The following is an 11831-nucleotide window of genomic DNA, read 5'->3' on the forward strand; positions in this document are numbered from 1 at the left end:
TGAACACTTTACAGTATAAAGTGGCTTAAGACAAGATTTGTTGACTGTTAAGTAGTGCCATATGAATAAAACTGAACAGATCTAAAGAAGGTGTTTATTAGAACAGGACAGATGGGTGACTGCAGCCCTCTGAGCACAAGGCTGACAGGACTTTCCCCCCATATAATGAATAAATAAAAATAAAAATAAAAATGTAATTAAGACAGATTACTATACCAAACCTACAGATAAAAATGTGTTTACTGGCCTTGTTTTGTCAGCTCTAGCTTTTCAAAGACAATGAGGACCAAAGTACAATTAGAAGTGCTTGTTCTGATGAACACTTCATGGTTCAGAATCATCTTCAATGCACAACTTTTTCTATGCTGTGCTCAAGGTGCTCTCAGCTGTTTAACCCGACATATTTATAATTTAATCACATTAGGTCAACAGTGTCACAAAACAAGCCGCATACTTGAAATGACCTGGTCAGCATTACATAAATCACATTTTCAACAAAAGTTAGAAACGTTTAGTTAACATTTTGAGACAGACGCTTCACTCTATGTGCTATAACATGGACATAATAGTAAATGTGTGAGTCTTTACATTGTAGATTCTCACTGAAGGTATCAAAACCGTCAATGAACACGTATCGAATTATGTAGTAAACAAAAAGTGTGAAATAACTCAAAACATGTTTTATATTTTATATTTGTTATATTTAGATTCTTCAAAATAGCTACCCTTTGCTTTGATTACTGCTTTACACACTCTTGGAATTGTCTGGATGAGCTTCATCAGGTAGTCACCTGAAATTTTTTTCCAACAGTCTTGAAGGAGTTCACAGAGATGCTGAGCACTTGTTGGCCCCTTTCCCTTCACTCTGCCATCTCATCCCAAAACATCTCGATTGGGTTTAGGTCAGGTGACTGAGGAGGTCAGGCCATCTGGCGCAGCACTCCATCACTTTACTTCTTGGTCTAATAGCCCTTACACAGCGTGGAGGTGTGTTTGGGGTCATTGTCCTGTTGAAAAATAAAAGATGGTCCAACTAAACGCAAACCGGGTGGGATGGCATGTCGCTGCAGGATGCTGTGTTAGCTCTGGTTCAGTGTCCTTTCAGTTTTGAATAAATCCTCAACAGTGTTGCTAGCACCCCCCGCGACCCTGAAAAGGACAAGCGGAAGCGAATGGATGGATGAATTTGAGTGTCGTTATTTCTTTGTGTGTGTGTCATTTTTGTCCACACGCCATACCAGTTGGCGGCGGTAATGCACCGTTTCGCTGTTTGCCAACAAGAAGAAGCGGAAGGAAGAAGAAGAAGAAGTCGAACCGGAAATAATATTTACTCTTTCCGGTTTGGCGTCTAAGGTTTTCTTTTTTTTTTGTTCATTTTCTCCATGCCAGAATAGTAGTATCATGGCAAACAGAACCGTTAAAGACGCTAACAGTATACACGGGACTAACCCGCAGTATCTGGTGGAGAAAATCATCCGCACACGAATCTACGAGTCTAAGTACTGGAAGGAGGAATGCTTCGGTCTCACCGGTTAGTAGTGTCACCAGTGAGCTAACGTTAGCTTCATGAGGGCTCATTTTAGCAAGCGGGTTACTATCGACATTAAGCGGGCTCAGTTATATTCTTGGGGAGATAGATAGAGAGATATTTTTAGGCAATAGAAATTATTTTATTTTAGGCTAAAGATTCAAGACACAGTCATACAAGTACAACACACATTAAGATGTGTCCTGAACTGCTCCTTGACTGTGCAAAATATTATAAACAATAAGTAACTTTAAATTAGAAATCGGAAATTTTAAATTAAAAAACTGAATATGTACATTTTGCAAATGGAATATTAAAGTGTTTTGTACCATATTAGCACAGCAATGTCTGACCGTGCAATGGAAGTAGAATAAACAAAATTAAAAAACGTAAACACAGTAATTGAACTGAGTGACTATAGTTATTTAGTGTAATGTAAACAGTGACTGGAGTACAACAGTGACCAGAGTAATATAAGCAGTAGGTAAGCAGCATGATCAGTGTAGCAGCGTGTACCGTAATAATAAATCAGATACGATATGAAATATGACAAGAATATGATAATAAGGTTGTGTTCCAGACCCTTATGGTGATGCTATGAGGGGAGTGGGGGCATGTTCTGATTTAAGCCTTGGATGGCCTGAGGATAGAATCTCCTCTTGAGTATCTCTGTTTTTGTCCTGATAGTGCGAAACCTGCCTGATTGCAGAAGTTGAAACAGTTTGTTACTGAAGAAAGGCTATAGAAAAAATAAACAAATTTAACACATGGTTCTGTAACATGCCGTTGTGTTAAACGATGTAAATGCAAATGTTTCACCCACATTTGTGACTAAAAACAGACCTGCAAACATATTTAGTTTGACAACATTAAGTCCACGTGGCTCCCAGTTTTATACAGAAGCACTGATAACACAATAGCAGCAGTGATGATAACACTGGCATAGTTTCACATGGAGCTGAACTCTGTTTACACTTACACATGCACCGGGAAGAGCAAATAGGCTTAGCTGTTACAGAGAAGCTGAGGAAAGAAAACGTGTTTCTAGAGCCCAAAAACAGCAGTTGTTCCTGTAACCACCAATAAAACCTATACTGGGAAAAAGGTGGCAGGAGCCCTTCATCAAAGCGCCTGATCAACAAACACCAAAATTTGTTTTACACAGAGAAAAATCTGCAGTAAGCCTCCAAGAGTAGTATTAAAACATGCAGATGAACTGTTAACTTGGTTTCATACCATGTTTATATTACACAGCTTGCTAAAGGCTGATGGCAGCCTTTACAGCCTTACCTGCAGCAAACAGGGGTCTAAAGGGAGACATGGACTGTTCTTGGCCATATTTATTTAAAGGCTTTCGTAACATTTTTCAGATTGCAATTGAAATGGTGTAAAATTTTGTGTTAATGAAATTGCATTAATATTGAAAAAGTGATGTCACTCCCAATTTGGTGCATTCCAGCAAAAGGAATAAATGTTAAAAGACCTCATCTACCTCAGAAATTAGAGACTGTTCTGGCCCTTCTTGTACAGTGTTTTTACCAAGTCAGTGGGAGTCATTGATTTCCAGGTCCTCCTAAAGTCCACAGTCAATTCCTTGGTCTTTGTACCGTTGAGCTGCAGATGTTTCTGCTTGCATCGCATGAGGACGGTCCCTTCTGGTGCCTCAGTTGTGCTGATGATCTTGTCAAACACACAATGTTAAAACGCACATATTGTGGTCTTTCTGTCAGGCAATCAACAATCCAGGACACAGCTTGTTGTACTACTTAGGCATTCCTTTCTTCATCTTTCTTCATCTCCTTCTCTGATAGTTGGATACCACAGTAATTGACTCAAAGTGCTAATATGCTAATATGTGAGGGACATCACTCCCCAGTTCTGAAATGGTACTGGTAGTAAAATAGTAGTAGAACTGTAAACTTCTAATCTGTACAAGTCTGTATACCTCTGTTCATTGTCTAATTGGAAGCATGTATGCAGGTGCATTTGCAGGCAACAATTGTATACAATGCAATTTGTATTTATAGTTTTTTGTTAACAATGCTTTTGCATGTTGTTTCATCCTCAGCTGAGCTGGTTGTCGACAAAGCCATGGAACTTAAGTATGTTGGTGGAGTTTTTGGTGGAAATATCAAACCCACTCCTTTCCTTTGTCTCACGCTGAAGATGTTGCAGATTCAACCTGAAAAAGACATCATTGTCGAATTCATAAAAAACGAGGATTTCAAGTGAGTTTTCTGCAGAGAGAAAAGGAGTAAACACTTATGTTGTGTTAATTTTCTCAACCAAGTTCATAGTGTATAGAATTCACTCAAACTCGTGACACTTTTAGGCACATTACCACTATTTTGCTTAGCTAAGGTTGTAGCATAGTTGTAAAGATAACAGACCTTTATGAACATTTGACCTTAAGAAAAAGTTGCATGATATTTAGAATACCCATATATGATTTCTTATATGGCTGTATGTTATCAGTGCAAACAGTGGCATTGAGAATGGCATTTTAAATTGCTCTTTATAGCAGCATTATCACTCGAAACTTCAGATCAGTCTATTGACCTTGAAGGAGAGGTCAGAGGTCAAATGTGACAAGATTTTTAACCTTTATATGGTACTTTTTTAATGTTCAAAATACACACTTGTAAGAATCATAACTTAACTTTTTGTTCAGTTGATCTTGGTGGATGTAAGCCAAATTGTAATAGATTATTATGACCCTTGAGTTTTATCTGAATTTCTTCAAAACTTTTTAAGCTTTTGTGTTTACAAATCGAATAATGAACTCAAACACAAATGTGATGAATCACCAGGGCTCTCAAAATCGCTAGCCCGACGTCCCGGGGCTAGCGATATCTCCGGTCGGGCGACCAAAATCTATGTCAGCCCCGCCCGTCGGGCTATATGATAGCGGGGCTGAGATATTTGTACATTTCTTCAGTTAATTTGTATGAGTGAAACCTATTTTCCTCGGTTTACTTTGCTGCTGTCTATGGAAGCCCGTTTCCGCCACTAAAAAAAAAAAAAAAAGGATCCATAACTCAAAATTTCGAGTTATTTTCTCGAAATTTCGAGTTATTATCTCGAAATTTCGAGTTATTTTCTCGAAATTTCGACATATTAACTCAAAATTTTGAGAAAAGCAACTCGAAATTTCGAGTTAGCGCTGCCAATCAGTAATCTACGTGAATGACGTCATTTCCATGTTACCCGGAAGCTGAAGCCCTCAGCTACAAATGCTACAGCTAAGCTACCGGTATTACATCCAGTCATGAATGCACAGATTGCTGAGTGTTTTCAGCCTGGCTTCACAAATGATGAAATCCCTGTGTTATTAGCTGAATCACATGGTGTTACTATCAGCAAACATACTTTAATTTGTTGGGATCCGTTTTTGAGTGCGCGGTCCTGCGCCATATGCTTCCGGGTAACAAGAAAGCGACCTCATTCACGTATATTTTTGATTGGCAGAGCTAACTCGAAATTTTGAGAAAAGTAACTCGAAATTTCGAGTTATTTTCTCGAAATTTCGAGAAATATAACTCGAAATTTCGAGTTATGGATACTAGCTTTTTTTTTTTTTTTAGTGGCGGAAACGGGCTTCCATAGCTGTCACATGGCTGTGTATTTGTTGAATACTTTATTGATAATGATTAGGTAAGGAAAATATGTTTCTGCTATTTTGTAAAATTGTTATTAATAAAAAGCTCTGTAAATTCTTTAAGTACTGTTTTATAGTTTTATGTGTTTTTAAATGTCTTTGTGCCTGAATGTGATCTTGCTGATTATAATGTTGCACAGCAGTTTGGTAAACTGTTGTCAGCAGTCAGCAGCGTGTGTAGCACATTTCGTGCTGGATTGATTAAGAATATATTTTTATGTGTGTAACACATAGAAGAGGTATGACATGTTCGTGCTCATTTTTTTTCTTTTTTTCTTTTTTTAGATATGTGCGTTTACTTGGAGCGATGTACATGAGGTTAACTGGAACTGCAGTGGATTGCTACAAATACTTGGAGCCTTTGTACAATGACTACAGAAAGATTAAGAGCCAGAACAGAAATGGAGGTGAGTTTGACAAGTTAATCTATAAATGACTGGACTCTAACTGGTGTTGGAGGGAGGTGAATGATATCGCAATATTTCAAGAAAATTTGCAATAATGATATTTCTGACATATAAAAGAAAAATACTAAACATTTTATTATTTGCTCGCTGCTTGCAATCAGCAGTACTTGCAATGTACAATGTAAGTGCATGAAATGCATTCTCCATCTTTTCACATGAGCTAATGTCACTAATAAACTTCCTAATTTGAAGTGTGAATCTTATTGAAACAAGACCCCAGCACTAGGAGCATTACAGTGTAGCAGTACTGACAGCATGAGTCAAAGGTGAGCACAAAAGTGGCATAGGTGTTTAAGTATGAAACTACTGGTTAACATTTTAGATTAACAATAATTAAAGTAATTTAACCTTGTAACTTGTCAAGAGCTTGTACAGAATTGTAATATAATAAACCTGAATTATGTTTTTCTAACTCAATTTTTATATGTTTTATACATTTATTCAATTTGTTATTTTATACCGAAACTTGAGACAGCACAGTCCAGAGAAGTGAGGAATTCATCAAGCATAACTTTCACCCACTAAAGAATATAAATAAATAAATTACAGTAAAATGTAATTTGACATCTTAATAAAAAAATATCTGTTTTACTTGACTATTGTTTTTCTCTTCTTTTTGTTAAAACAGTAATTTTTTTAATTCATTGACAGTATTGATTCTGTTTTACGATTGCAAATAAAGAATTCTGACTTTTTTTCTCAGAATTCTGAGATTAAAGTTGGAAATTTGAGAAAAAAGGTCAGAATTCTGACTTCTTCCTCAAAATTTTGAGAAAAAAGTCAAAATTCTGACTTTTTTCTCAAAATTCTGGAAAAGAAGAAGAAAAAAAAAAAGGACATGCCCACTTTTTTCCCCCCAGTGGCCCTAATCCTCTTCCATACAAAGCACTTGCACATACTAGTGGATTAAACATTGCAATTTAGGACAACTTTGGCAAAAACCTTACATTGGGTGGTTGTTTATATTTGTAGGCGCTGTGCATGTATATGTACACCAATCAGGCACCGATCATACAATGAGACACTGATTTTTTTCCTCATTGTGACACTTGTTAGTGGGTGGGATATGTGAGGTAGCAAGTAAACATTTTGTCTTCAAAGTGGATGTGTTCGAACCAGGACAAATGCGTAATTTTTTATTTTTTTATTTGTAAATTATTACAGAGTTTGAGGTGATGCATGTGGACGAGTTCATCGACGGGCTTCTTCACGCAGAGAGAATGTGTGACGTCATCCTTCCTCGGCTTCAGGTGTGTTAGTGTCATTTTTGTATATCTGACCTGTTTGACGTGCCAATGTCATTGACTTTTCTTTTTTTTATGCGTGTATTACAGAAGAGGCAAGTGCTGGAGGAGGCTGAGATGCTGGACCCAAGGATTAGCGCTTTGGAGGAGGACTTGGATGAAGTAGAAAGCAGTGAAGAAGAAGATGAGGAAGAAGATAAGGTTAAAAATAAAATTATCAGTAAAAATCTACCATATAAAACTGATGCAATAAATTGGTGGTTTCTGATTGACACGTTCATTTTCCAAATATATTTCTAATGTTTAAAGAGCCCTCACTATAACAAAACACACTATGTTCAACTATCAGCTTTTGTTTAACTGCACAGTTAGCATATGTTCAGCTTCACTGAAACATGAAAATCCATCTGTAATAGCAGTAACGTTCTGTACTGCCACAAGATGGCACCATCCATCCATCCATCCATCCATCCATCCTCATCCGCTTTATCTGAGGCCAGGTCGCGGGGGCAGCAGCCTAAGCAAAGAGGCCCAGACCTCCCTCTCCCCAGCCACCTCCTCCAGCTTATCCGGGGGAACACCAAGGCCAGCCGAGAGATATAATCTCTCCAGCGTGTCCTGGGTCTGCCCCAGGGCCTCCTCCCGGTGGGACATGCCTGGAACACCTCACCCAGGAGGCGCCCAGGGGGCATCCTTGTCAGATGCCCGAACCACCTCAGCTGGCTCCTTTCGATGTGGAGGAGCAGCTGCTCTACTCTGAGCCCCTCCTGGATTGCCGAACTTCTCACCCTATCTCTAAGGGAGAGGCCAGCCACCCTTCGGAGGAAGCTCATTTCTGCCGCTTGTATCCGCGATCTGGCACCAAATATGTAAAAACTGCAAACACAAGTAATACAGATAGTATTACATAGTGTAAATTAGTTCCTTTGCAATACAATGACTGGTTTAGGTTGCTCAGCTCAGTTATATAGAGGCGTCTGCATAAAATAGCTTCTATGTCCACTGAAAATGTTGTCTGTTAGTGGATTAACTGAAAAATAAAAACATGAATGAATTTGGTTGCAGATGGAGAGAATTCAGACTCCTGAGCCACATAGACGTGGTTACCGTGACAATGACAGACCTCGCCGCTCCCCATCACCACGTTACAGACGCAGCCGTTCTCCCAGACGGTACTCATTGTGCTCATCCTTACATTTTCTTGAGTCTTCATATGTTTGTGAATAAGACAAGTAGACTTGCAGAGCAACCTTTTCCCACATTGAGTGTATACAGTTGCTTTCATTATGGTAAACTCCATTATCTCTGTCTTCTTCAGGAGGAGCAGGTCTCCAAAGAGGAGAAGGTATGACTGCTTTTTGCATTCACTTTAATCTTGTTAAAACTGCACTGCTAGTATGTGTGTCTTACAGGAATATCTGTGTTTTTTTTATTGTACATAAACAGCCCCTCACCACGGAGAGATCGCCATCGCAGCAAGAGCCCCCGGCGCCACCGCAGCAGGTCCAGAGAGAGACGCCACCGCTCCAAATCACCAGGTAATTAAAGGGAAGATCAGTGTTCTGTGGCCATATGGTGTAACCACAATAACAGACAGCTGAGAATGGGGGAAAATATGGGTTATTAAAGAGTCTGCAGACATTTAAGTTAAAGAAGCAACCAAATATATCATCCATATGATTTAGAGCATGTATGTTCTCCATCAACTTCCAAAGCATTTTAGCCATTATATCTTTAACTGCTCACTTACTAATGAACAAAGCACTTTGTTTACAGTTAATCAACCAAAATTAATCGATTGGCTTGTTACTGTTATTTTTGTTATACGTATATATATGTACAGTGGTGACTCGTTTATCGTGGTAGTTACATTCTAATAATAACCCACAATAGGTGAAATCCTAAAATAAAAATAATATATGGTTGAATATATATCGGACATTCTTACCTCCAACAGGGTTTTTTAAAAAATGCATGCAAACCATAAAACACCTGGGCCAGACATTTTTGTGGGACACTCAGGATCAGGGCCAGTGGTCCACAGGATGACTTGGATTCAAATTTGTTTTCATCTGTTTATTTTTTGCAAAGATTTGTGCCACAAATATCAGTGGGTTTTAAACCACTGAAATGAAGCCAGCAATCATAGAAATTCATGTTGTTCTTCTGCCATCTGTTTTGCAACTGTGTTTTTTAGCACTGGAAATGTTCAAGTTATTTCCATAGTTACATAAGTTTGGAAAACTTTTGTCTATAACTAAAAATGACTTGGTGTCATTGTTGTGATCCAGGTCACCACAGAAGCCACAGACATCGCAGCCATTCCAAGTCCCCAGAGAGGTGAGTATTATTATTATTATTATTATTATTATTATTATCAATGTATATCTGGGTAACGTTATTTGATTAGTGGGCGCTGTGCTTCCTGGTCTTGATGTCAGTGGCTTCGATCTCCTCCTGTGACCAGCTTATTATCCCAGCAGGGTACCTGATCACAGGCATAGGTGTTGATAGCCCAGATCTTGTTCTTACCATTCAGTTGACTCCTCGCGTACTGCTCCTTGGGGCTGTTCATCTTGTAGCCAAACATCTCATGATCACTGCTGCCATAGATCAGCTGGTTAGTCTCGGTAATGTTTGCAGTACGTATTGTCCGTAGTGCTGGATTCACATCATCTAGAAGACCTTCAGAGGGTAATTTATGTAATCTTGGTAACCGGCTACAGAGGGTCCAGGATCCTGTCTTTCAGGTCAATTCCTCTCTCACTTAACGATACTTTCTTGATACCCGGGGCTTCATTCTCACCCAAACTTGGGTATCTCCCCCTGACTTGTCGTCTTGGCTCCCCCTTGTGTTGCATTTGTGTTGTTCCTTGCCAGTCTCTAGCCGTGAGAGCAGTTTCTCCATTATACTTTCATGATTTTAATTGTCTATAAACAAGTAACTAAATTAAGTAACTAACAAGAAATAGCACAGGCACACTATACTGTGCCGTAATTTTATATGGGCTAAAGACAGAAAAGACGGAGAAAGAAAGAGAAATGTGTATTTTTAAGCTCCAGGTTAAAAATAACAAGACAGAGAGGGAGAAGAAAGAGTTTCCCTCTGCGTGCATATTTGTATTCACCAACTCCAGTGTAGTGGTATTAGAATATTCATTGTTTATTTAACTTGGTTTTGTTTTGTTTCACGTTACAGGAGTTCAAAAAAGAGTCACAAGAAGAGTCGAAGAGGAAACGAGTGATTTTTTTTTCTTTCTTTTTGTTTTTATACCAAACTTTCAGAAATCTGCTTTCTAATTCCTGTGTATTTGTTTTCTTTTCCCTTGTTGTTTTTTTATGGGGGGGGAGTATAAATATATAAAATATTTCATGTAAACATGTTCATTGTGCTTAGAATGTGTTTCATAATCTGATTTGATCTGACATTTCAAAAATAAAGGCCCCTAAATTGTGACTCTTCGGATGTTTCAAGGATGTTGTTGTTGTTGTTGTTGTAATAGAATTAGTAGTAGTAGTAATAGTTGTTATTATTATTATTATTATTATTATTATTAACTGATAGGCAAATGAGGGAAGTTTGAAATTTGTAAATGAGATGAGGGCTGAGGGAACTGAAAGTGTTTTACCCCTCCCTGATTTCCACATTTTTTTTGCATGTTTGTAACATATTGAAACACAAGTAAATATGAATTGTAGTTTCTAGAAGCGGTTAGTAGTAAGGGGTTGGGGAAACTTTGACTGTGTGAAGAGGAGTGTGCCCCTGGACTTCCCCTCGATTCCCCCGGAGGCCTGCGTTTGAGTCCAGCCTGTCCGGCCTTGACAATAATAATGACTGTAGAAGCTACCGGAGCACAGAGGAGAAGAGCTGGTGAAGCCTGGACACTGGGTGTTTGTCAAGGTCATAAAAGAAAAACATGGTCAACAACCCAGGTAGGAGGTATGATATCAGACACTGCTGTCCACACCTACTGCTGTAAAAATAGCTGAGCAAAATACCTGGTTACATCGAACTCACTGTAACACACAATGAATCCCACACCTACACAGGAGTCGTTGTAACGGATAATTGGATGTTTTAGACTGCCTCTGAAACTAATATTTCTTGTTGTGAGCTTGTGCACCTGCTACGCCAACACTGGCCACATCACCATTTCGACTACCATCAGGTAATTGTCCAGCCAGCCTAGCATGCATGCTGCAGATGTTTAGAAGTCCTTCGCTGTCCCCAAGTGTAACCTGTGTTTCTTTCTGCATTATTGCATACAGCAGGGCATGCAGGATGTTCGGAACGTGCTGTTGAACGTTTATCCCTAACAACACTGCACCTAATGGCACTAAACCAAGCATTAGAAGGGCTCACTGGCCTGAAATGAGTCAACACTTTTCCATGCATGGTATCAGTCAGCATTTGCGGAAATGAACAGGATATTGAAATCCAACTCAAAGTACCAATCCAGACGCCGCTTTCTCGTGGAAGACCCTTCCCCTGATCTGTGATACAGTCTTGTCAAGGAGATCTACAGATAATTCCTTTGACTTCAGTTTGGTTTGTGCTCTGACTTGCACTGTTAACTTTGGGATTTTAAATAGACAGGTGTGTGCTTTTTCAAATCATGTCCAGGGAAGAGAATTTACCACAGATGGACTCCAACCAAACTGTAGAAACATCTGATAGATGATTACTGGAAACAGGATGTATCAAAGCTCGTTTTTTAGTGTAATGTTAAAGGCTGTGAATACTGTAAATATTATATTTTTGTTTTCAATAAATTTACAAGAATTTTAAGCGAATTTTTTTCCACTTTGCAATTATGGAGCATTGTGTACAGAATCTTTGAGGTGAAAAACAAAATGACTCTATTTTGCAATAAGGCTGTAACATGAGAAAATGTGCAACAAGTGCAGTGCTGTAAATGCTTTCCAGATGCAAT

General features: G+C 38.7%; 1 protein-coding gene across 1 annotated transcript; it reads left to right on the forward strand.

Moving 5' to 3' along the window:
- Positions 1-1320: 1320 nt before the first annotated feature.
- prpf38a (pre-mRNA processing factor 38A) lies at positions 1321-10359 on the forward strand. The gene is made up of 10 exons (XM_040048505.1): positions 1321-1531; positions 3597-3756; positions 5472-5593; positions 6818-6903; positions 6988-7098; positions 7963-8069; positions 8216-8242; positions 8344-8435; positions 9189-9237; positions 10097-10359. The coding sequence occupies exons 1-10, from the start codon at positions 1402-1404 to the stop codon at positions 10140-10142; spliced, it is 930 nt and encodes a 309-aa protein (XP_039904439.1). The 5' UTR covers positions 1321-1401; the 3' UTR covers positions 10143-10359.
- The last annotated feature ends 1472 nt before the right edge of the window (positions 10360-11831 follow it).

This window comes from Simochromis diagramma, unplaced genomic scaffold (genome assembly GCF_900408965.1).
Source record: "Simochromis diagramma unplaced genomic scaffold, fSimDia1.1 OVJJ01000557.1, whole genome shotgun sequence".
Classification (NCBI taxonomy): domain Eukaryota; kingdom Metazoa; phylum Chordata; class Actinopteri; order Cichliformes; family Cichlidae; genus Simochromis; species Simochromis diagramma.